This window comes from Cariama cristata, unplaced genomic scaffold, assembly GCF_000690535.1.
Source record: "Cariama cristata isolate BGI_N322 unplaced genomic scaffold, ASM69053v1 scaffold30117, whole genome shotgun sequence".
In the NCBI taxonomy this organism is placed as follows: Eukaryota; Metazoa; Chordata; class Aves; order Cariamiformes; family Cariamidae; genus Cariama; species Cariama cristata.
In genome coordinates this window covers 58263-85006 of record NW_009625528.1, presented here as the reverse complement: position 1 = coordinate 85006, position 26744 = coordinate 58263, and the positions used below count along the sequence as shown (strand labels likewise).

The following is a 26744-nucleotide window of genomic DNA, read 5'->3' as shown; positions in this document are numbered from 1 at the left end:
CCCCCCCTTTTTTTTCTCCACTTCAACGTGCACATTTTGAGTGTCACTCGTGCTTCCCCCTCTTTGTGATCGAAAGAACTGAGTTAGTCCTCTTTAACTGTACAGTGTTCTGTAATTTGTATTTTGTAGAAACTGCTTATATTGCTCTGAATCAGGAATAAGCACTTAAAGTCAGAACAAATTCCAGTATAATATTCCTCCAGCAACACTTCCTGGGGTATGCTGTAGACAAATTAGTAAATTAGTTATCTTAATAACCTAGAAGCTTTTTAGTGTTCGCTTGTGAAGGCTGCCCCATATCCAAACTCATGGACTTTCGTGTTCGAGGGCTTATCTGTCCCACTGTCGGGTAACTGGCAGCCAGATGTCTGTCTGATCCCTTTGGTGATGACCATGGTTGATTTTCCTTTAGTGTCCTGAAAGTGCAGAGAAATTAAATTCAGAAAAATCTTTAAAACTGTGCACAGTTAGGCATAAATTTTTCAACTAGCCAAACTATCCTTTATTAAACTCATCTTTCCTAACATGTTAATCTCCCCAAAACACATATAAAGAAACAGTAATTACTTTGCTTGCAAAAATGTCTGAGCTAGTGAAAACTAACAATCTGATATGAATGTAATGCTGAAGAGATAAAAAACAAAGCAATGAAAAGAACACAAGAAAATCAGCCTATGAGGCAAGATGAAAGACAATTAATAATCAGCTACTCCACACTGGATGCTAGAACGAGACATCCTGAGTAAAGTGCTCCCTATTGAGAGAAACTGGCTCTCCACATCACTTCTAGGTTGATTTCTTAGCTTATCTCTGTGGTTGCATATAGACAAGCTATAAGATGTCAAGATTTTCCAATGACACGGACCAAGTCATTACTTAGTACATGCCTTCAAGCTCTTAACAGGACAAACAAAATTTTCTTCTAAAATATAAACAAAAAATGAGATGGAATTAGGTTTCGTAGAAAAATGTTAGCAAAAGGTTTAACAACATCCAAAGCAGTTAAGCTCTGAAATAGCTTTATGGATCTCAGAACTAAATCTATATGAATTCAATACCCAAATTTCTCTGTGATTCTTGATCACAGTATACGTAGCATATTGGTCAGGAACTCGTAACAGAACATTAACTTTATGAATGTGGGTTTCAGTTTTTAATATACCACAGGTTACCTTTAGATAACTTACTAAAGCAAACAGACATTGAAATTTGGATAACTTATCTAAAAGTTAGACAACCAACCTATAGCTAGTGTCACTGTGGTGTATGGGATATGTATCCATAGGAACATTTTCCATTGAAACGTCTGTCAACAAGAGAGACTTCCTATGTTTTAAGCTGCAGCGACTTCGAACTTCCTCAGATACTGTCAGCAAAGCTAAAAATTCAAAGAAAGCTAACGTAAGTTTTCCACAGTAGGAATACATTGAAGAATGTAAGCAATATTCAATCAATTCAAATTTTTTAATTAGTGCAAAGATGACCACTGAGATGTAATTACACCTTACTGAAACGTACAGATTAAAAGTCATTTAAAAAGAATTACATTCCCCATCCAGTTACAATTATACAATTTAAACATTTGCCCTCACACTGTCACAATTTCTATTTCTAGACCACTAGAAATTTGAATGTTCTAAAGCACACACTTCAGTATTTAAATGAAGAAACCTTCAGCCTCCCTGAACTATTTTCAAAGTTGCACAGCAGGTCCTGTGTTGTCAAGCCTTCAGTCCACAGAAAGCTTTCACTAATGCACCCCAGCCTAGCCCAGATTCTTGTCCATCTCCAGTTACAAGTTTCCTTTACATTAGTACAATTTTATCAACCTAAAACTGTAACAATTCCCACAATAATCCATTCCTTTTCAGTTAGCACAAATTTAGAAGAATGTATGTTTGTTTAATTTTACCTGCCAGGTAAGCCACACTCTGGGTGTTCACCTCAAACTTGTCACAGTTCCTATGTTTGTTAACCAGAGCCAGTAGTGTATGTAAAATCCTCACTGTTCTTGCTACAGTGGTAGGAGAAGGATGTCTGTATCCTAAGAAATGAGGTTAAAAAGCCAAATATTGTCTGTAATTTTTGAATGCATATTTATGAAACATTAATATTTTGAAAATATTTATATATATTTTTTAACATGTTAGGACGCTTCATATAAGGAAGCACAATGCTAACAGAATTGCACATTCAAGACTAGTTCTTTCTGTCCCTCCCCCAAAAATTGCATCATTTCAAGTGTCTGTGCATATATTATATCTATCATCTCACAAATCAGTCTTCTAAAACAAACAGTGAGCCTGAACACAGGCAAACACACAGAGAAAGACAGCATTCTTGGAGGAAGAAGTAAAGAACTGCAGCAAATGAAGCCACACATCCTGTGACAGTTAAGAATTTAGATCATTAGCACTAAAGACCTTCATAGGACATGTATAAAGGAAACCTGGCAAAGTCCTTTAGTCAAAGAACATTTAATTCTGTACCTACTCTGTAATCCAAGTTACTTAAAATCCACCACCCACTTTTCCCCTTTATCCTTGGATTTGTTTTTATTTCTGAATTAGGAGTGTTTATCTAAAACGAACAGCAATATGTATTCTTACCTTTCAGGAGGTGTCCCACTAGCGCAAAGTTAAAGTTGGAGTTGAAATTTAGCCCAACAAAATGATCCATCTGCTTGCAGTGCCATTCAAGTGGCCTCCTGATCTCCATAAACACCTCTTCTGGGCTCTGACCCAGAAAAAATAAAATACAAGAGTACCTCATCAAAAGTTACTCATCATATCTGAAGTTTTTTTTTTTTTTTAAAAGAAGTGACAAAACAGTATCTTTAAGAGCTCACATGAAAACATCAAACACGCTCTTGAATAGAACACATCTAAACATTTCTGTTCCACTTTAGAACAGAATAATAAGAGCTTCATCTTTACATCTTAGTCTTACTGTTGATATTACCCAAGTGAAACAATTTCTAATGTAAATTTCAGTTTCAGTTGCTTAACTAGTGTCCATAAAGACAAGGATTATATTTTTTTTTTTAAATGGATTTAACTGCTTACATAAACTAAGGATTAGTCACAGCTGATTGCTAACAGCTTACCTTATCATTGAATACTCGAAGGCTATCCAAGGTATGCAGGTTCTGTTCAAGTAGGGCTGTACCCGCCGAGTACAAGTTTACTTCATCCAGCTGCAGTACTGCCATCGCTACCCAAAAGAGGGCCTTGTGCATAGGAGAGTCCTAGGAGGAAAAAGAAAAAGCCATGATTTCACTTTCAAGTCAGTTCCTGTAAAGTGAAAGACAAATAGGACTGACACATGGTTTTGTATATGTGTTACTATCCTCCTTATAGCAGGTTCTGTCCTCAACCACATCCATTCCAATAAAACAGATGTTCATACGAACCTGCAGTCTTAATGCCCTTAACAGGTGAGTAGCAGAAAGTAAATTTAATTTCAAGTCCCTTTTTTCCCCCCCAAGCCATTCCCCCTCTCTCATATTCCTTCCCTTGCTCACAAAAAAATGTCAGACATATTGCCTTACACCAGACTGAAGAGAAATGTGTCTTTTGTAATCAATTTGAGAGCACATGTTGAAAATGCATTGCAACTCTGCACGTTTAACTGGCCAGGCAATTTCTTCTCCAAATCAAAAATGCAGGCAGGAGGAACTGGCATTCAACAAATCCTGTGTCTCTTAAGCAGCAGAATTTTCTAGGAACGAGTTTTATTTACTAACGGTAGATATATGAGGCTCTTCATTACCAGCGTACCTATTGGTATGCTGCTCAAATAATGAACTTGAAAGTAAAATACAGATGGCTAAGTAAAATACAGATGGCTAAATTAACAGCAAATCAGATAAGACTAAGTTTATTACAAGCCATGACCTGAAAGGTGCATATTGGCAATCAGACATGTGAAAGCCAAGACTGAAAATCTTTTGCAAAGATTTAAGACAGCCTGCAGTACAGCCTTTGCCTACATTGCTATGGCCCAGTTTGATGAAGCAGAACAGTACATTCTAAAGCATTTTTAAAGCCTTTGCACAGGTCCCACATACAAACATCTGACATACTTCCCGTATGTAGTACTTTCGAGCATGAGTCACAGCAGCGAAGTGTGAACTTCAGAAACCACAACACTTTCTTATCTTTTTGAGATTATAGCCGTAATTGTAATTTTCATTTACGAAGTATGTTCTCTGTTTACCCTAAAAATCCAGTTGTTTACCTTATTAAGAAGAGGCTGCAGCTTGGTGAGTGCTATAACCGTTGCTTCTATTAGAACTTGGCTATTGTAATTATCAGGGCCTTTTAAACAGCTCTCAAGTCCCTTTTCGTAGGAAAAAAGAAGAGTAATTAAAAATACAACCATAATTAGATTTTGCTTTGTAAAAAGAAGATCAAAGCTCTAAACAATCATTGTTGTTCTCAATTAGTTTACAAAGATTAAGTTCATTTTTAAACCAATTCTCAAGAACTTTTACAAACAAGGATTTACACAGAAGTGATATATGTGTTGCTGAAAGCAATTGCACGTGTATTAAAAAAGTAAGGGTGCAGGACAGGGTGTAAGAATTAGAGAATAGCTCTTATAATTCACATGCTGTTCAATTAAAGTTTATGTGCATAAAATGCTAATAAAATGCTGAAGGAAACCTATTTAGCACACTGTTTACTTGCTATGGAACACAACCTTCTTTAGAAAATACAGAACACCATGACCAAGCTAGGCAGTCTGCTACAAAGTTTTCTTATGTGAACGTCCTGCTCTTTATTGTATTTACTTATAACACACTAGATTATTAACTTCCTTTAAAAAAAAAGGGAAGTTGTGAATCACGTGCATGTAGCTAAATGCCTTAACAGAAAATTTCTCATTTATTTAAATACTGACTTCTGGATCAATCTCAGTGTGTCAAATTTTAAACTGAATATTGAAAACTATCATTACTCTAGAAGTCACAGCAGTGAAGAAACTTATCACCACCAAATCGATTTAAAATAAAAAGCTTGGCCTACAAAAAGTATATTTCCAATCAGTTAGTTTTATATAAGAATATACTTGAAAAAAATATTTATCCTCAAATTGTGCCGAGTTCTATATTTGATGGGAAGATAAAGCTAAAAATAGCTAAAATAGCTATTTTATGAGTCACAAAGGAAAACAGACATAGACACATATACCTTGCTAAGAATTCGGATTATTTGTTTTATTTGTCCATGAGACACACGTTTACTTATACAGCCAAAGACAACAAGCGCTCTTGGCTGCAGGGATGGGTTATATTGGAATGCAAACCTGTGAGGAAACAGAGTACACCATATTAAACAAATATACATCAAACAGGCTGTATAATGAAAAGCTGAGCATTCTAAGTGAACTACACAGGCAGGGGTTATGTTTTGAGGTCTACAACATACTTTTGTGCTAGTTCAGTCCACTGGTCCAGCCACTTGCATGTTGGAATATCCCTCATACAAGCCTAAAAAGAATTATATGGTTTGAATACATGTAACAAAGAAAAAGTATTTTTAAAATTCAGAATGTGCAGTTAGTTTAGTTCTCAGAAGTCAGCTACTTAACTATTTATTACCACATCATGGGAGGTACACCTCACTACACTGCTGGCCTGTCGAGAATGCAAGCAGTGCCATTTTCCCTTATGGATAATTTGTTTTGAACCACGTACCTCCATGATCTCCAACAAAGCTTCAGTAACAGTTTCCAGCGAAGTCAGTGCAAAAGTCTCCCTTTCATAGGAACCGGGTGAAAACGACCTGTCTCGGTAGCTGGATCGGAACGCTATGACTGCAGCTGACTTCACTTTGCTGATTCCAAACAGCAAATAAAATTTGGGCAGAGAGAACTCGGTCAAGCTCAGCCTTAAAACTTGTTTGGTCTCCTCTGTTGAATAAATTTTTACATATTAGATTTAAACCACTGAAACTCAATCCATATTTTAAACACTCTGAGGCTCACTCTCCCATGAATATAAAAGTAGATAATCATCCTATATGTCACTTTGCACATTCAAACACTGTTTTCTTTGCTACTTCTCCCAGCCTATGCCACAACAACTGTGGTCTGTTGCATAGACTGTTGAAACCAGTCACCAGGAAGATGTATTCTAAAAACAGGTAGAAAGAAACTTCTTTAAAGATGTGGTTCTGTGAGACTTCTCCTGACATTGATTCAGAAAATGGAAACCTGGAGAGTTCCTGCTTTGAAATACCAACAGTTCTGTAAGTTCAAAATGCAATCAAATTCTGCTTTTGGCTCTGGCACTAAAATGAAGAAAGCCACTTAAATCAGATGAAAATGACAGCCCTGCTACTAGCACTGAATATTTTTACAATTCTGAACTTTCAGTTCATTTCAGTGTACTTCAAATTCATCGTTTAAATAGGAAGGTGTGCCCTTCTCTGCATGTCAAAGCGAAGTTTTTCTTTATACATATATAGGTATGAGTGTGTGTGTATTCACACACTTACTCTGCTGATATATATAGATATAAAATGAGCTTTCAGATACTTAAAAAAAAAGCCAAGATTACATAAACTTCTAAATTTTTTTTCTGCACAAAATCTAGCCTGGTTTGATACTGTACTTCTGTGGTAAGAAGTGACAGCTACATATTTGCTAATACCAATTATTTTAGGACTGCTAAAATACAGCAGTATGCAAAATACCTGTTTTAACAGTATAGTTTCACAATTCCCTTATGTAATTGTTATTTTTGTTACCACATTATGCAACCATTCAAAAGATGCACATCAGCCACTTTTAGCACAGACGTATTTTCGCCTTTCTCTGCATTACAGGAAATTACTGGTACTTTCTTCTCTTTTTCTAAAACCTGTCATACATACAATTTACATGATCCACCTGCTCTAAACCAGATAGTAAATTTTTTATTCCATATTCATTTGTTGCAGATCATATCCTCATTCTGATTTGTACGCAAGCTGAATTACAATGCGGTATTTTCAAACTCTCAGAATAGTTTAAAGAGAGAGAGACAACTCAAATATTTCTTAAACAAACTGAAGAGCAATCAGCTTAACTGAAAATCTGAAAAAAAAAAACAAAACAAAACAAAACTTACCACTAAAGTGAAGCTGTGAACAAGTGCAAAGAGAATGAATGATGTTGATGACAAGACCATGAGTGGAAGCTCTGAGAGAAAGGGGACCAGTGGCCACCAATAAAGTAACTACATGAAAGAGGTAGGGGAGATGTGCTGCCACATCCAGAGAATTGTTAAAGGAGAGCATCAGCATGTAACGTGCTAGAATAGCAATATCATCCCACATCAGGTGCTGTTCCAGTGTAGGAGTTGGAGACAGACAAGTCTTGTCAATTATTTTACACATCCTTCCAATCACCTGAAAAGACAGCAACCATTTTGTTTTACACAAATGAAGAGTACAGCTCAAATTTCAGTAAAAACCATCACAATTTAACATTGGAATTATTCTATTGTTTGGAGCCCATTTTATAATATTTTTTCCATTATTGCCTCTACTGAGTTATCAGAAGGCATCGCAGTGTCACATCATTATGTAAGTTGAAATTACTATAAAAAAGGAAATTAAGACACAGAGGGAACTCACTTTGCTTGAAACCAATTTTACATTTCCAGAAGCAAGTGCTACAGCTGTATCTGCCATAACCTCAGCTTTTATGGATCCTAAGCCCCCTGTGGCACTAGTTTTGATGAAACTGTCCAGCACTACATCAAGGAGATCTGTTATCTGTTAAAGAAAAAAAATTCTTTTTTATCAGTCAGGTAATTTTACTTTTCCACAGTAAATTGCTTTTTAAATCAGCAATCATTCACTTTTCAGTTGAAGATGCATAACTACCATAAATTGAAGCATCAGTTTTAGTGATTTGTTATCCTTTTGGAAAAAAGCCTAATGTAAATTTTAGAAGGGTAAAGTTGAATTCCATCAGGTTTTACTCCTGCTTCAGAACTGTGGAGAAATAATAATTTAGTTTGTATTATTTTTATTTTATTTTCCATTTTAAAATATAACTCTTCTCAAAATGCTGAACCTAATAAGAAGAAATTGGATTTGAAGTGGAGGAAAAAATGTACTTCCAAGAAAATAAGCAAAATCTCATCTGTCAGAGATTTTACTTAGAGCACTAGCCATGTATGAATATGGCTACCAGTAAAACAAGTTTCTTCTCCTGTTATTTTTTTTTTTTTTTTAAAAAAAAAAGGTATTTCATATATGTGGGTAAGAATCAAATATGTCCAACTGCACAGAGAACTCAATGTAACATGCAGGCTAAGATTAATGCTACTGCAGTAATGGTTCAAACTTGGCTCTCATTACATTATGAAAATTGGTTGCAATTCTGGGTTAACTAAGTCAATGATAAAATTTCCACCAACTGCTGTCCAATACTTTTAATTTTCTGTTCTCCATATTTACCTGTTAACAGACTTTCATACTGGACATACCCGTCATATTGCTCTGAATGTGATTTAAGCTTTCAAAATGCATTGTTTTTTGGTTTGGTTTGGGTTTTTTTGGACAATCGGACCAAGCAAGAAAGTGCACTCATGCATCCATTTGACAGTTCTCCCATATCCTCCAAGAGTACCTTTGTGAGGCTGGGCTGCATCAGTTTGGAGAACGGTTAAAAAAAAATAAAAATAGTATGACAATGAGGAAGTTGATACAAAGCTTTTGAGCAAGTAAAGCTGGTCTCGTTTGTCTAGACGCCTCCTTCATGAATGGCATATATGACGTCAGCTTTATTTTTTTCATTTTCTTTACTTTGCAGGGACAATGAGGATAGAATTTGGCTAAGTGTTAAGCTAATGATCAACAGGAGGATTGACATTCTATTAATTGTAATCAAAATGCATGTTTCAAAAGTGCAAACAAAAACAACAAAAAAAAGAGTTCTTTCAATGCCATGTGCCTAATACACCTCTGACTTGTACTACACCTAGTACTTTGTTCTTGCCTTACAGTACATCAAAAGTGCAAACAAAAACAACAAAAAAAAGAGTTCTTTCAATGCCATGTGCCTAATACACCTCTGAATGCTAGTACTTTGTTCTTGCCATACAGTACATGTTCATTCAGGGGCTTTGATGAAGTAATTACTACTTATACCAAAGACCTTCAATTTTCAATTCTCAGTGAGAGCTAGGACCATATTCCTAGAAGCCAGAGTTCATTAAGGATTTTATGAAGTATTTTATAGAATGGAAACTTCAGAAGAACTAGCACACTACTCTCCATACAGCTAATATACTTAGGTCATGTCAAGATCCATTTTACTTTTCTGCATTAACATCCAAGTGGTTAAAAAACTCTATAATCTGCTTATAAACAAATGGCAATAAATTATGCAGAATTTGTACCTGTCCAAGACTTCCCCATATCTTAGCTTGAATGGAAGGATACATCTGTTTTTCATTTATTGTCATTGTTATAAGCTTATCAAGAATAGCAGTGACTCGCTGGCGCTTAGCATCGTCGTTGTGTTTACAGAATCGGACCAGATTGGACAGCCAGGGAGTCATATACTCCAGACAAAGATGTTTCAGTTCAATACCTGAAATAAAAATTCACTCTGTAACACAGAATCAGCACTGGTCTCTCTTTATAAGTAAATAATTATTTATGAGCACTTTTCCTTTCAGTTTTATTGTCTAAAACAATTCCTATCAAAGCAGAGCAAATAATACTGCACAAACAGACAAGCTTCAAAAAGAAACATACTCTAATAATGACATCCAAGAAACGTGTGCAGGAATCTGGCAAGGAGATGTTGTCATTTTAATATCTTATTAAGAGATGTGACAAAGATGTGTACACTCAGTATTAGGGGGGACTACTTAAGATAATTTCTTTTTAATTTGAGAATGTATTCTAAACAGCTTCCAACAGTAAAGTCAGAGCAGTATTATTCCTGGAAAAAAAGGATGACAAAAGTAGTGCAACAGAGCCAGATGCACAACTGAGAGATATAATCAGTGTGAAAAGATTAATTTTGGTATGACTAAAGAATCCTGTAACTCTTCTGTGTATGTATATTCTAGAGTTCAAACATTCACTATCACTGACCTCAATTTTTGATTTTTGGTCTGCAATATTCTCTGCCTCTGGTGAATTAGTAACAGCCTGACAGAGATCTAGCCAAAGTACTCACTGTACAAAACTATCAACAGTGATATGAAACAAATAATTTGTATTGTGATCTCCCTGAATTAACTTAATCCTCTAAATGAATGAGATATCTAGTAAAATTTGCAACATTAATTTCAAAGTCTAGGAGGCAGTTGCTTTTTTTTTTTTTTAAATCTACTTCATGAGAAAGGAAAGGGGACATTCAAATGTGAAAAGTAATGTTTTTGTTCCAACAGACGCCATTCCAGTTTGTGAAACTGCCTGGCTTCAGAGTATTACACAACTTGATTATTAAGAAACAGATATAAATGGATAATCTTGAAAACAGCTCTAAGAAGCATTTGCAATTTAAACTTATTGGGAGTCAGTAACATGAGGAAGCTTAACTGACTAAGCTAGACAGCTACCAACCTAAATCTTTTCAAGTTCATGGTTAGCATTAAGGAATACTAGTGTTACTTACTAGATTTGCTAAATCCAGAAATACACTCTTCCAAGAACTCTAAGGTAAGGTGTGGTTCGTTAGCTGCAAGAGTCTTACTAATAGATACAATAAATAGTGTGTTGTTGGCAGGAATACACAGACCTGAAGTTTCCAGTAACTGTCCCTCAATCTTTAAATTAAAGGTACAGGTTAAGGCACATAGAAGATTATAGGCAGCAGACCTGTAAAAAAGCAAGCAACGTGACTTGTAATAGTTTTCTTGTACATTTTAAAAATATATATTTTACACCAAGGCATCACAGTACTGACATTTTAAAAATCAAATCAATACTGCTATATAAGAGATTACATTTAAATCCTTAACTTTTCCCCTGCACCAGTTAAGATTCAGAGACAAAAACATTTGCCTTGGAGAAATGAAACAAATTACTCCTCCACTTGCTTTAAATAATTTCTGATGAGGTTAAAGAGTATGCTTGAAGAACTTTGTACTGGACTTCTCAGAATAGCTTTCAGTTCCAGGAAATTCTCAGTATTTCCATGTGCACCTGAGCTGCTGGGAGACAGACTGCCACGGGCCCCAGCGGCTGCCACTGTGCCAGCACCCACTCTGAGGTAGCCCTTTCGGACAAGACTGAAGAGCCTGCTCTAAGAGGTATAGCTCCTACGTTATCAAACAAGAAGTTCAACACCATGAAAATCAACTGTACCTAAATAAGTGTATATTGCAAAGCAGAAGTATTTCTCATTATAAAGAGAAATTCAGCTTCCTATGTGCCTTCAGTTACTCTGACAGTATGTACGCCTTTCTTTGCCTATAGAAAACCCAACCTTTCTTTATATTAAAGAGTACACGTGGTGGAAGAAAAATTGTTTTGTTCAAGGGAGATTTGCTAACAGTAAGAAAACCTTGGAGAGAATTCACATTTTTGATGAAAGTTGACATTAATTTAAAATATCTGTACCGCAAACTGGGGTCTGAGCTTCCCAGGTTGAGCAGCGCTATGTTCAGTAGTGTTCCAGGGACATCCTTAGGACGAATTTTAGTATGCTGTGGGATGGAGTCTGGTTGTGACAGCTCCCACCGTGTGCGTATATGAATGATGGACCTAACGATGGCTTCACACTCCTGATGCATGAAGGTGAGTGGCGTGCCTTGGTTAGCGATGGTTAAGGTAAACTGGTTCTCATCAACAAGACATATTTCCTCAATTTCAGAGGCATAGTATATATCATTTAAAAACACTGTTTGTCCCAGGACTCTTGTTCGTTCTGCTGACGTCACCTGCACAGCTGTCGACCCAACCTTAGAAAAAGAATACAAAAAGTGGTTCAGCACATACTGTTAACAATATAAAGAAAGAAAAGTCTGACACTTCTAATTTTACAAAGATAAACATATGAAATTTTATACTTCCTAAAGAGACATACTACTAAGTTGTGATTTCTCCTTGAGACAGGAGAATTAAGAGACAGTACAATCATATTCAAATCCTTATAAAAATACAACATTTCACTAGGAACAGCATTAAAAGGACTTACTTTAATAGAAACTTTGGTGTCTTTATGAGCCAGTTTGAGAGCATTGTGAAATACTTTCAAATCTTCCTCCAAAGCCAAGGTAGCTGCTGGGAGTTTCTGCTGGTCGTGTTCGATGTGCTCTGCCAGTTTCCCTGGAGAGTCTATGAAAATAAGCCTTTTGCTTCCTTTCAAACCGGTCAAGAGCCTTTCATGGTATTTGGTGTATTCTCTGACCCAAGAGTTACAATTATAAATAAAAACTGCTGAGACATTTTCATAAGCAAAGCCTGGAAAAACTACAAACCATTTAGAAAGAAAGTCTGTTTTAAAGCGATTACTGGGGCCAGCGTGTGTGAGGTCCACTACAATTTCATATGGCTTTGCATAGTATGGCTTCAGAGTTAGCAGTACATGGTATATCAATAAATCTCCGTTGATCTGACCAGTCTTGAATCTGCAAGAAAACAAGACAGACATTGACAGGTTTGCATTTTAGATCCACACTACAAACATTTGAGTGGTGTATTACACATACAACTACTACACTAAACCAGCCTGATCTTTCACACAGTTCTAACAATACCATCAATCCAAAGTAATGACACCAGACTGGCAGCTACAGCCTAAAGGCATCCGTTACTATTCTGTCATGACTCACACTCGGCCCAAGTTTAGTGCCCAGTATAATGAAGCTTGACTTGGGATTTAACTCAACTTAATTTTTGAAGTGCCACGCAACCTACCACGCCAAGCAACCTCCAGACAGACAGGAGGTTTATTCAACTAGAAGCAAAAATAAAATCCACACTGGAGAGCAACAGTGCATCAATTGGAGCAAAACTGGATTACATGAAAAGAGCTCAGAGCTTCCTTAAAAATAAAAGTGTAAGTCCCTCAAATTAACTTTTTACCTCTTTAGAGATTCAAATTATATCTACTTTTATATGTGGAAAAACACATTTATTGCAGAAGTCTTAATTAAGACTAATTAAGCATCCATATACCAACTTTTTCAAAGGGTGTCAAACTAATTTCATTTGCTATATACTGCAGCAGACTCTAACGCTGGGTGGAGTGTTTCTAAGAACGGTCAGTCCTCTGAGCAGTACAGAGGATTTGTCTACAAAATAACTCTTTCCAGAAAAACATTCAGATCATACACAAATATTAAGAACCTTTTGTTCTCATTTAACAATTCCCTGAATTTTATGAGACTGGACAGCGCATCTGCCTAAACCAAGTCTGCGGAGCTAGCAGAGCAGACAAAATTCTACCAGGAAGAATTAATTAAAAATCAAACTCAACAGTAGCTCATGAACATCTAAGGTACTTTTAAATACCTGTCACTGTTTCAAGCTAGCATTAACTCAACTCTTTCAAGGCAAACCAACAGGCTATGGAAAGAGCTAATAAATACTGTAAGCACTTATGTAGTTTTAAGTGTACGGGGACACTGCTCCTGATAACATCTGAGGTAAACCACCTGAGCGTAGGATAACTGAGGAAAGAAATTTCAGGAACAGAGAATAATTGTCTGCTGAAGATACTCTTTTTTTTCCCCATGCTACTTCCTGTTGCTCTGAGAGCTAATTTGGGCAAGTTGGTGTTTTTCCCCCTCTAACATGTCATGGTATAGTTGTTACAAAAAGGAAGTGTGTCATCTCTGTGGTTTTAGTTCTCCACTCAGAGTAAACGACATATAATTTCAGTTACAGATTTGCTTAAAAAACACCAGCATTGTCTAAATCTACTTGCTTTATGTTAATGGCCGTTTACACCCTAAGAGCAAATATATGCACAAAGAAATTTTATTGTTAAAGGACTGAATATCTGAAACACCAATTTTCTTCTGACTACATCTCGGCAAGGTAAGTACACATTTTCCTTCTCCTATTCTAAGTTCCACTTCAAAGTTTCATAGATTTTGTAGAATTTTGTAGAAAATTATATGCAAAAGTATTTTTAAATAAGTAACTAAAAAATAGTAACAATCTGTAGAAGTATTATCTCAAATTGAATTAAGGAAGCTGACATAACTATATTTTCAGTAATGTTAAAAGTTACTCACAATCAGACTGCAAAGAATTAACAGTGACAGTCGCTACTTATCTCTGTTGTTCCTACGTGTTGCAGACCTTACTGTGTACTGGTAGAAGACCCTATCAATACCCAGGCACAAAGGGCTGAACTAAAAAGAAAAAAAAAGCAGCTTTCTAATGATCAGTTCCTTTGCTCTCATGATTTTGAGCAACGCCCTTAAGAACATCAGTTTGTTTATTTTTAAGAAAAGCACATCTGGTCTAGAACACTACAATTAACACTGGACTCAGTGTCCCCTTGGAGGGAGCAGGCAGACAGAGAGTTGCAACTCTCAGACAGTAACATTAAATGTTGGACTATATCTGTAGTGGCAAATGTATCTCATGCATGTCATGTAGAAACTTTATGTGAAACACTGTTCTGTTTCAAAAAAAAAAAAAAAAAAAAAGGATTTGCTGCTTTTGCTTTTTTTCCTTTTTAAAGTATGCTGCAAGGTATCCTCCAAGCAACCTTTACCACATAAAGATAAAAATTCCACCTGAGCTGTAGCTGATTACTAAGATGGTTTCTATCTCAAACTTAACAATAAGGATTCACTTCCGAATGGAGTCTAATTTGATGTTACAGGTGAACTGCAAAGTAAAAGATACACATATCTTTTGCTGCTCCTTTGTTATGTAAGGAGAGACCCCCACGGTTTGTTCCCTGGTTACATACCAGGCAAATCACTTCCTTCTTTTTCCTGGAGGAATTCAGCAATTCAAAGTACTGCTATTCCGACTTTGCAAGACAGGCAAGTTCACCCCTCTGATTTTTGGGAGTGAATGTATTAAGTTCTTTGGTAGGCACGTTAACTTTTGACTATGACAAAAATAAACACTGTCTGGAATATTTAAAAATTACCTAATCTTACAAACGTACAGATAAGCTTTGTTACCTTTAAAATAACAGCTTCAAGAACAAATGTATTTATAAAAATAGCATTGTTACTTTTGGTCATTCTCTGTAGTATTTATATTTGAAACAAACATAGCCTGTAACATTCAGAGGAAATCTTTGGTTCTGCCAATAGCGACAGGTGAAAGAGGATAATAATGGGATGGGTTAATAAGAATTGAACTCTGAACGTGTGCCTCAGGTCCAAACTGGACAACGCAGCAGCAGTGAAGCGGTTCACTGCTTGTCTGACTCGTCACTATTATTTTGAGGTTATTATCTTAGTATCAGACTGACCTAAAGATCAGTTTCCTGCCCCTCAGACAAATTCAACCGGTACAAATTTGAATACCACAAAAATGCGAAACAGAACATACTAATGGTAATATCATTTGCATAATTATCTCGGGCATTTTAAAGAAAATGTCACAATCTGTAACACATTTGTGAGAAAAATTTGAGAAGTACATTTGTGATAAATAGCCTTTTGTACAATAAAGCAGAAAACTTAGAGAACAAATGTTTTCCTAGGCATTTATGAAATACTCCAAACAGCTGTGCTAAGAAATACAAATCATTAAAATAAGTTACTGCTGTCACTTACAGCAATGTTTTAGATTAAAGTTTTTCAGTTGACCATCTTTACAAGCATGGTTACATTTCCCACATTCAGAGGAATACAGGAAAATAAGAAGCAGTGATCTGTAAACTTCACATGGGTTTCTCCTTTCACTATGTAAAAGTCAAAGTGATGAACTTCAAGTTGCAATATGGCCAGCTTTAAAGAGGAGGAACTACCACAGAGTCTGCCTCTACATCACTGAGTAGTTAGCAGGAAAGACTTGCCTGTCTTTGCTCCATGTTCTTTTTTTTAATCGTCGTCTATTATCTACAAACCTCAAATGGTCAGAAGTTTGAGATAACCCGTTCTTTCAGAATACCAAGCACTTGACCTGGTCCTCCTACATCCACTAAAAATGAGGTCAAGTTACATATTTTATTAATCAAAAAGGCTGCTGCCTGCTATTCCCAGAGAAGTCTGATTCAAACCTCTAAGGACTAGTATTTGGTAAACTAATACCATAATTTGTATTTTTGCAGGTGACTAAATAGGAAGATGAAGACAAAGAGGCACAGTAAACCACGCTTCACCTTCCCTGTCGTGATAATATTTTCTTTGTGTTTGCAAATAAGTGCAAACCATACTGGTTATCCTAGGGTTATAAATGAAACCTGGAATCCTATCAGCCACAACCTAAGTGGAAGCCAGCATGTAACAGAAGCCAATACAAATTATCCTTTCAGCATCAGTTTCAGCAGCAAAATGACCACTTTTGAAATGCAGACAAGTACCCTGCAATCCTCATCCTCCACAATGGCCCAAAATTCAACATCTTCCCCTGAAAAGAGTGCTGTTTCTGCCACTGGAGGACCTAATACTAGCAAACCCAAGAGTACAATGACAAAAGAAACATGTGAAGACAATAAGTCTCTTATACTGATTTGCTTCGTTATAATAGCAGTACTTGTGCTCATCTGCACCTTCTTATTTCTGTCAACAGTTGTAATAGCAAACAAAATGTCCTATCTCAAAAAAACTCAGCGAGGAAAACGTAGGCCCAGGAGCAACGGTGATATTCTGGCAACTAACAGTTTATGGCCAACTGCAGCAGGAACATGGCAGAGAATGCCTAAGGAGACAACTGGAGCTGACTTGATAATGCAAGACTTAATATCAGGGAGAGATGCTGCGATCCAAAGGAAAACCAAAGATGAAGCTACTGAGAAACTCACTAAAGAAATAGATAATGAGCAGGAAAACAAAGAACTAAAGTCACACAAACCTATCTTAACCAATTTTGTAGTTGAGATTTAATTTATACTCGGGTAAAAACTCATCTTTTGCCTTTTTTACGCCATTAATATAAGGCAAAAACTTAGCTTTCTAGTAACAACATGAATTTCAACACAGGAAAGCTAAATTCAGATCTTAGGCTTTTTCCTCTTATGATAGTGGGAATGCTGCCACAACTTGTAGATCTAGAAGGGAATAAGATTGTGTTCAATAGTTTTCTATAAATAGCATTGTCCTGGTGTGGCTGAAACCAGCTTCAACTCCTTTGACCAGAAATCTTGGTGACAGGAGCTGAATGGGATAAAATAAAAGGACAGAAGTCTGCCCATTCTCAAAGATCATTGGGAGGACAAAAAAAGGAAAGAACTGTTACTCTCATAAATATACCATGCCATAAGGTGCTACACAGGTATAACCAAGTTGCTTCTTTAAGAAAACCGTAACTCAGTCACAACTTTGATGCAACTACTGAATCAGGAACTAGTCCCTCTCAAAATGCCCTTTCAGGTTTTTCCATCAAGAACTTCTTAAACCAGCTTAATTGCTTTTGAACCAGACTGAGATTTGAATCATATTTATTGTGTTTTGACTCTGTATATGAATATATGACTTTGTATTATATGTTAGAATATGAGAACTGTTTCAATTTGCTATCTTCAATAAACTAGCAACATCATTTTTTAAATAACTTGACTTATGTGATACTATTTCTCCAAGTCAAAATATCACAAAAAATATTACACAAGGCATTTTGGAATATTATATTCCTATAATATTTGCAGAAGGTCAGTAAAGGTCTTCTCTGATGACTAGCTGTGATTTCTTGCATCACAGAAACACACTCCACTTCATCCTAATACCACCAGTTAGAACATGCAAAAAATTTCTTCAAAACCACCACAATTTTTAGTTTCTTTATTCCCATAGAGACTTTATTTTCCCATATTTTTGGGGAGATGTCTGTGTCTGCTCTCACTACAGCAGACCTTTGTTATTTTAAGGAAACATGAGAAGCTTTCCAAAGGCAGATGCTTGGGTTAAAGAAGATCTGTTGCACCATGGCTACAAGTCCTAAAACTGCAAAATAACAAAGCTCTAAACATCCTGTGCATCTGTAATAAACATTTTTGACACAAGAGATGTTTGTATGAGTTTGAAAGAATCTGGACATAAGACTGAATCCTCGATTCATATTCCATTACATCACCCATACACTTAGCTGAAAGGGCAAGTAAAGAAGCAACAGAGAAGCAAGAAGACAGCATCATTGAAGCCAACAGAGTGCAAGATGTCAAAAAACTGCAAGTGCCATGCCAAAGGTGGTTTGTGCAGTAAGGAAGATAACGTTGGAAGGAGTTTACAAGCTTAGCCCAGAACTGGGAGTCATTAGAAAGTAAGTTCATTGGAGATGGAAAAAAACCCCACAACTACAGGGCACATTCCAATGCATCTGCCATAAATCACATATTCAGACCTTAGAGCTCAAAGGGAGAAGGCACAACACAACACACAAGTAGAATGGGAGGACAAAGCATTATGTCACTTATTTCTAAGACACGAGGAGAAAGGCCAGGAGAAGAACAAGGGCAAACTGTGACAGATCAGTGATGACAACCTAGTGCTCAGAGGAGATGAACTGAGAACATCTCACACTAGTGACAGAAAGAAAGCTAAAGGGCAGGGTTGGGGAATGCTGCATTGCAGTTACCTTCTCCTTCCCCAAAATGACCACGAGCACAGGAGGCAACAGCAGAGGCTGTGCAAGCACTAAAAAAAAAAAAGAATCCGAGATAGCAAACGTGAGAATCTAACCTGGTGTAAAACTGCAGACAGCTAGGAAGGTAACAGAATAAAACAGCAGAATGAATCTGTAAGAGAGTTAGCCAGTCCGTATACAGGAACACAGTAAGTTAGCAGGCAGCCGATTAAAGGGGTAAAACAGCAGTGTCACGCAAAAAGCAGGCAAAAAAAGGAAAGAATCACAATCACATCAGTGGAAGCAAGAAAAAACAGGAAGGAAAAAGAACTGTCAATGAGGTGGGAACTGTGGCAAAAGATAGGTGGAGACTAAGAGGGTTGAAGAGCGTGGGGATTAGATGAAGGAATTGGACAAGAAACTACAAGTTATAATGTGAGTACGGGATCAAGATTTGTGTTTGCTGCAGGAGCAGGGAGTCTGAAAAAGAGAACTCATGCAATCATAAGAGGCGCAGAACAGGAAAAGCAGAAGGAGATGAAGAAGTTGCAGAAGAATCTGGCAGTAGCTACTTGGCATTGGCAAAATACACTTGCAAAATGCTGTGAGGACATACTTGTGTAGGTTTTTTTTTGCCAGGCAGCCTTTCTAGGCAAAAATGCTCAAGGAGACAAAAGAAAGTAGTTTGGGTTACACTAAATGGTATGGACAAAGACAGACAGTGGGAAAACAGCTGCTCTGACAGCACAGCCCTCCATTAATGATGGCAGCAGGTACCGAAGTTGTCCAAACAGAAAGATAACATGGAGAGCAGGGGGCAGAGGAAGGGTGAAATCTGTAGTTATCTGCCTTTTAATGCAGCTACACAAACGAAGATGCGTAAGCAAGCCAGCATCCTGTGATCAGACGGCTTTCTATGACTCACTGTAATGAACCTAAGGTTGCTTTTCCACTAACGATCATGACTGCACACCAAACCCACCACTGAAATTAAATCAGTAAGATTCAAATCCAATCCAAACTTCCATAACTTTTGACTCACACAGAAGTAACTATAACTGTTTTCAGCAAAGACAGGGAAACAAGTATTTATGAATTTCTAGATAATAGGCACGTATCAGACAAAAGCCACAAAATTTGAGTTTTATGAAGACAGCAGAGCTGAAAAGTTTGTTCGTAAAGCATGCAAACTCTGAGATAAGGCTCTTAGTAATCTCCTCACTCTTGACACTTCCTGCAGCAAGCGCTGGTAAACTTCCTCTTTAGCTGTAGAAACCTACTTCAACATGAAATGAGCCATTTTAAGCAGCTTGACTTTCAGCACAGTCTGTTTTCCTAAGGCTTCAAATAAAAAAAGACGATGCTTGCTTGATAGAAGATAAATGTGCAGGTAAGAATCAACTTCAAGATGAAAAGGCTTAATATTTGTATTATTTAGTTTGAAATGGAACTGCACTGTGTACCGCACTGTGTAAGTCCTTCATGACTTCAGGGTGCATTCAAAGCTCTTGTTGAATGTCTATATCTTAAAAGTACTAGGGTTTCAAACACATGTTGTTTGATGTTGTTACTATGAACTATGATGAAGTCTGCATGTAAGTATTATTTGACTATATTTTGAAAAGAAGGGAGCAGAACAAAAATTAAATTGAATCATTTTTACCTGTTATAAACCTTACAGAGTTTAGATCATAATGTTCTCAAGAAGTATTAATTTACTACTTATGCATGTTTACACTGTTGCATCTGAAATTTAATTTTGCATATTCATAAACCCAAAAAGATTTATGCATATTAATCTCCCAGAAACAGCTTCACATGACTAGCATTATAGTAACTAATAAATTAGCTCAAATTGCATGAAAGTAACTTCAGATAGAAAAATGCTATGTAGTGGATGTATTTTATATCATTCATTTCATATGGAGACATTCAGAGACCTGAACTCTAAAGAGTACAGGAAAAAAAAGAAACCAGTTTCATGCCAAGAACTTAACATCAACACAATCTCCTCCATTACAAAAAGCATTCCACATGCAGGAATTTATTTATAAAAACAGTTTAACACTAGAATGCCGTTCCATTATAGCATCAGTATTCGGAAACTTTTAAAAAAATCATTACATTCTACCCTTAACTGCTGAAGGGAGACAAGAACAGGAAATAAAGGTTTAAGAGTACCGTAAAGAGCCTTTTACTTAGGTCTCGGCTTATATCCATCAAAACAAGACAATTTTCTTTACTCATGACAATCCTGTTTGTCAATACTGCTGCCAGTGTTTCATATTTTGTTCCAGGTTGATAACCACTTACATGATTGATAAATGTCGTCATTTTGAAACACTGTTAGGACTTCCCTGCTGATGCCTTTTTCTGATAAGGTGAAAAAAGATAATAATAATCTTCAAAAAAGTCACTTAATTAGAATGATCAACAATGTTGAAAATCTGCTTCTTGTTTATAAAGTTAGTGACAAATGTGCTGATTATACAAATGGGAATAGCCATGAAGTTTTAAACATTGGGTCTCATATTATTTTCACTAGTAAAGTATTAATGTAAAATTGTCTGGTGTCAAGTAAAGTGTAACAATAGAACAAGCGCAGTTTTCAAGTTAATATGTTCTATTTCACTCCTGCTACAGGAGAGGACATATTTAAAGAGGCTGCAGGAAAATGGCCCGCAACCAAATAATACTGGTTCTCTTCTATGGAGAAATCTGGAAATCACTTTCTACAGCAATACCTGAAAACATTTCCATGAATAAAAGAAATGCATACACCAGTATCAGGAGTCCAATAGAAGACAAAGCTCCTCTGTATCAATTGCAAGCAACTGGACCCAGTTTGCACAAATCTGGAAGAGTACTGACTGTTACAACATCAGCTCAGTTCCCCAAAGCATATGCAGAACCGACCGATGGAAGCTGGATAGCAGCACTGATAATTGGCATAATTTTGATTAGTATGATAATGGCTATTATTATAATTCTTCTGTGGAAATGCTGCAAGAGGCCAGTTCTAGTTGATTCAAATTGGGCAGGTCGTTCTCCATTTGCTGATGGAGACACACCAGATGTCTTTATGGACTCTGACCAGGCTACCAAACGTTCATCAGTTTTATTTATGTTGCCTTGGAAACTGAAACAAGACTCAAACTTACAACACGGTCCCACTGCATCAGAGAAACCACCTCTCTGCACTACCAGGAATGAAAACAGCCGATCGCCCCCACCAGCCGAAGCCTGCTCCGTAGCCAGCAGTGCCGTTTCCAACAGCGATGCAGCTCCAGCTGCCCCCTCCGCAGCAGCAAGCTGTGCGCCCGATGCCCATCCTCACCCACCGGCTCTACCCGAATCCCCCGACCTGCCACCTCCACCTGACTGGCTTGGGGAACCCGCTGAGGATCACAGTTCAGATCTCAACAGAGACCAGGGATGTCACTCGGAAACAGAGGAGCAATTGCCCCCACCACCCGACTTCCCCATTCAAGAGATTCGCGAACCACTGCCCCAGCTGCCACAGCCAGAACACCCTTTGTAGATTGCCAAAGTTGATCTCCAGCATACTTCACATTTTTCTTAAATTAAGTATTCTTCAAATAACTGAAAAAAAAGGAGAAGCTGATGCGGGCAAGAACAGTGAGACCACAGCATCGGCATTTCCCCAGTGTTTCTTAACCTCAGCTTTCAAAAAAGGGAACAACCTACTTCTGCCTGAAGCAAATAATTTCAAAATACAGTATGGGTTGTGCCCACTAGTTATCTGTAACTAGTGATTCCAGATTTTGGAGACTACAGAAAACAGAACATCCACAACTCTGTGCGCCAGTGTATACATACATGTAACACACAGATAGGCACGGAGCTTTCAAGAAACAGTACAGCTTTAGAGGTACTCAGGGCTTCTAAAAATTGTTCTACTAGGCTGTATAAGTGAATGCAATTAATTCAAGTTCATTTTAATAAAGCTCTCTAATTCAAAGATGTTTTGGTCACTTAAAGCACAACTGAGTATTTGCTTAGACACAAAGCTTCAAATTCAAAAAAAAAGTCCAAATGCCTCGACATGCATACACATCTTCTTTTATACAAAGGCCCATTTTCTGCCTATAACTGGGTAACAACTTGGTAACAACGGATTACAGGTATCTGAAACAAATCCTCCTGACAGCCATCAGTTATTCTTTACTAATAGCGATGAGATTTCCTTTAGATCAAATATTGCCAAAAAGTTTACTGGTGTAAAATCTCCAGTCATCTCATGCAGAGAACAGTGCGAGTAAACAGTTAATACAGTGGTCACCAAATAACTGAAATGGCTCCAAACACTTGAAGAACAAGCACAAAAAGGCTTTCTTTTACCTAGACACTTTTGATTGCTATGGATAAAACAGAAACAGTTTGCAGAACACCCAGGCAAATGATTAGCAGATGTAGTTGTAGGTATTCACTATTTTCTTCCTTTGAACCAGTATTTTCAGAATGCACTCAATATCATTAATATAAACTTCAAAAATTAATTTAATGTTGCATGGATGCCAGACTACTCTTAACTCAAGGTGTCTTAAGTGTTTTACATGTTCCTTTCTGGGCCCTGAGTACAAGCAAAGCTCACCATCCTGATCTAAATCTTATTTTGATAAGCTAACTTTTTGGCAGGAAGTAGAAGGGTGGTCTCAGAGGTAAATTAATTTCTTCTTTTTTTTTTTTCCTTAGCAGTATTGAATGTTTAGATTTATAGAAGGAAGCTGCTAGATGCTGAAGCTAGCTTTCCACAACATCTCTGCAAATCGGCAAAGAGTTTGTAGTTTTGGGTTTATTGGGGAGACACTATATTTGTGGATGTTGCACAGAGCACATGTTTGCACATATTATAACAATAAACTTCAAAATCTTTAAATTATCACTAAAAATTTAAGTCATACGTTATGCAAATTCAATTCTAGGCTGCTGTGCATACAATGGACATAGGAAAAGATATTTACAGTTTTTTCTTACTGTTTATATAAGCTGTATGATTGTGTATGCTTAAAGAATAACATTCCAACTACACAAAGATTTTTTTAAGGCTTGTTGCATTACACCATGTTAAAAGTAACAGCATTATAAACTATATCCACTCTTCCCAGATTGTTTTGAGAAATTCAGATAAAGATTTCCTACAGAAATCTGCAAAATCCTACAAACTGAGCTATATTATACCTGACAATACAGTGATAGCCTGATACGAGGAGTAGAGAACTGAGTATTCTGGCAGTGTAGCTTTAAAAAAAGCTTAAGATAGGGAGCCTAAATTAATATTAACCTTTATTACAGGAGGAGAGGTTAATCGAAGGTAAAAAAGAACACAACTTAACATGACTTTTTAAATAGGAATATTTAAATGGAATCATAACTTAACCTAAAATAGCTTACAGAAATGTCACTCGGTACTGTTTATGTAGGCAATCTTACACGTTATGTTTTGAGGCAGTAACATAGCATAAAATCTAGGTATGGAGAAGTTAACTAATTCAAATTATAAAACCCAACTATTTTATTGAATATGCTCGCTTTGCAATAAATTTGAGTCAGCACCAACGACAGCTCTGCAGTCCTCCAGTGTAGTGCAGATCAGGTGGTTGCAGAGCCCCAGCTAGCAGCAATACGATGCAGCTGAAGAGGCAAGCACAATCCAGAGACAGCAACTGTAGCTACTCTCTAGAACAAGACGACCTCTAAGCTTAAATCTTTCACAGAAATGATGTGCTGATATAGCAGAAGAGATTACGGTAAGTTTGTGTTTTTTGTTTTTAATCACAAAAATCTACTACAAAATTAGAGACAGAAATAAGAACGATTATTAGTTGATGATAGATGCTTGCACCAGAAATTTGCTGCAGTGTCAGAGATTTCTTACTAACATTAATTCAGCTTTCAAACATTTGTTACCAGCTTTAAGAATGTAATTAACACTATAATAAGGAAAAATAATAACGTGCATGTTAGCATAAACATGGAATTTGGGTTTCAAACTAAATTCCTAACAATTTAAGATGTATTTTAACCAATTCTACTTAAGCAAATAACATGCATGTATGGGGGGGGGACACTGCTACATTACTGCAGAGATTTGTAAAGCAGATCCAGTTGACAGCCATTTTTTCATCCTGTATAAAAGAACACATTATTCCAAACATAATATAGGCTTGAAATCACTAAAAACAAGAAGCAGACATTGTATAACATTTGGAAGAGACTTGCATTTTCGGAAGAAAGCCCTCATTTGAGCTTGAGGGGGAAAGGGAGATGAAAAAACAAGTCTCATTCTGCCAGACAACATGACAGTCTATGAAGGGATGCTTTGTAAAGTCTCTCTTGAACAATTCTAAAAAGGACCATGCCACAAAGGGGTTTATTGATATTTTTACTTAATTTCTCCTGCAAGTGGTCATTGCAAAGACAACACTTATAAAGAAATAAAATATATTACATGGATTTAAAGGGTGTCATTTTGGTATATTTATTTTCAGGCAACAATGGAATACCAGATATTGAATACATCTACCTATCTGCTGGTCCTTCTGTTTTTCATACCCACTGTTTTGGGTATCTGTCCTTCTAACTGTACATGCTCAGGAAACGACAGGAACGTGGACTGTTCAGGCAGAAACTTAACTATACTGCCACATGGACTTCAAGACAACATTACATATTTAAATCTCTCCTTTAACCAGTTTGTAGATCTTGATCATCAGCTAACAAGATTCACCAATTTGAGGACCCTTGATATTTCAAATAATTGGCTCAAGAATGTTCCTGCTCATCTGCCCAAGTCCTTATGGGAACTATACGCCATAAACAACAACATTAAAGTTCTTCAGAAACTTGATACAGCTTACCAGTGGAATCTTAAAGTGCTCGATGTTTCCAGGAATATGGTGGAAAGAGCTGTTCTGATCAACAACACACTGAGCAGCCTCAAGTTTCTCAATCTCAGTAGCAACAAACTTTGGACAGTTCCAACCAATATGCCCTACAACATAGAGACAGTAGATCTATCCAATAACTTCTTGTCCCAGATACTTCCAGGAACACTGCTGAGACTCCAACACCTTACAAGCCTCTACCTGCACAACAACAAGTTCACATACATTCCTGACAAAGCTTTTGACCAGCTCTTTCAGCTGCAAGTAGTAACACTATATAACAACCCATGGTCCTGCAGCGATAAACAAAACATCCCTTATTTGCTTAAATGGGTGCAGGGAACAGCTGCCAGCGTTATAGGGGCTCCCTGTGCGAATCAATCCGTGCTCTGGATGAACGCCACACCAACTTCAGCAGCTCCCACAGTTATAGACTCCAGCCTCATGATTAAAGGAATGAAGGCAGCAGACAAAGCTACTTCTCCAGCGGCAACTGAACCAACCAAAATGACAAAAATGCATAAACAATTTAAAGCTAAGGAAGTTAGTACCTTGGCAACCTTAAGCCAAACTGTACTGTTTACGAGCACAGACCGACCGCTGCTCCTCTATCCAGAAGATCTGACACCTGGGAAGGTCAGTTCTCAAGAAGCAGCAGCCACACACACAATCTACATCAAAGATTCAACCGAGGTGAACTCAAGCCTGACTCCTTCAACAGGATCATCCACTACTCCTCTGACTTTAAGTATCACCAGTGGAGTGCCAACAAACTACTCCAAAATGCCTCAAAGCACAACTGCTACCTTAAGGAAAGAGGAAGCCACTACCAGTATTTTGAATACTCATGTGCCCTCCAAAGCAAGTATCTGTGAGATATATTTGGTTTATGTTGTGATGCTTAATGCAGTGGCAATGTTTATTGGCTAAGGGCTTGTAGCTCGAGAAAATGATTGAGTTTATTCCTGTGATACATAGCTGGAGTTAAAACATCCAGTTAAAATAACGAATCAAAATACCAGAAAGTCAAAGTTCTGACTCTGATCTAAAGAATAACAGTTCTTAATTAAAGAAGTGCAGACTAATGTCTTGATACTAAGCTGCTACTTATTTTCATGTCTTAATTGAGTAAAACTAACCTATGATTTCGTTTTTAAAAATGTGCTCATTTTGT

The 26744-nt window shown here is 37.0% G+C and overlaps 4 protein-coding genes across 4 annotated transcripts in view; 3 read left to right on the top strand and 1 right to left on the bottom strand.

The window, feature by feature from the left end:
• Positions 1 to 26744, bottom strand: part of NF1 (neurofibromin 1) — a gene marked incomplete at its 3' end in the record, with an annotated part of 88950 nt that overhangs the window by 5682 nt on the left and 56524 nt on the right. The window contains exons 38-52 of the mRNA XM_009703641.1: positions 12157 to 12589; positions 11580 to 11920; positions 10633 to 10835; positions 9401 to 9594; positions 7626 to 7766; positions 7118 to 7397; positions 5702 to 5916; positions 5433 to 5494; positions 5196 to 5310; positions 4240 to 4341; positions 3107 to 3247; positions 2610 to 2736; positions 1913 to 2044; positions 1243 to 1378; positions 259 to 416 (exon numbers count right to left, since the gene is read on the bottom strand). Coding sequence (XP_009701943.1) covers positions 259 to 416; positions 1243 to 1378; positions 1913 to 2044; positions 2610 to 2736; positions 3107 to 3247; positions 4240 to 4341; positions 5196 to 5310; positions 5433 to 5494; positions 5702 to 5916; positions 7118 to 7397; positions 7626 to 7766; positions 9401 to 9594; positions 10633 to 10835; positions 11580 to 11920; positions 12157 to 12589 — 2780 coding nt within the window. The remainder of the gene's footprint in view (positions 1 to 258; positions 417 to 1242; positions 1379 to 1912; positions 2045 to 2609; positions 2737 to 3106; positions 3248 to 4239; positions 4342 to 5195; positions 5311 to 5432; positions 5495 to 5701; positions 5917 to 7117; positions 7398 to 7625; positions 7767 to 9400; positions 9595 to 10632; positions 10836 to 11579; positions 11921 to 12156; positions 12590 to 26744) is intronic.
• Positions 16229 to 16987, top strand: EVI2A (ecotropic viral integration site 2A). The gene has a single exon (XM_009703637.1). It carries the CDS (start codon positions 16229 to 16231, stop codon positions 16985 to 16987), a length of 759 nt encoding a protein of 252 aa, XP_009701939.1.
• EVI2B (ecotropic viral integration site 2B) lies at positions 21337 to 22203 on the top strand. The gene has a single exon (XM_009703640.1). The coding sequence runs from the start codon at positions 21337 to 21339 to the stop codon at positions 22201 to 22203; it is 867 nt and encodes a 288-aa protein (XP_009701942.1).
• Positions 24350 to 26500, top strand: OMG (oligodendrocyte myelin glycoprotein). The gene is made up of 2 exons (XM_009703638.1): positions 24350 to 24433; positions 25175 to 26500. Exon 2 carries the CDS (start codon positions 25181 to 25183, stop codon positions 26498 to 26500), a length of 1320 nt encoding a protein of 439 aa, XP_009701940.1. The 5' UTR covers positions 24350 to 24433; positions 25175 to 25180.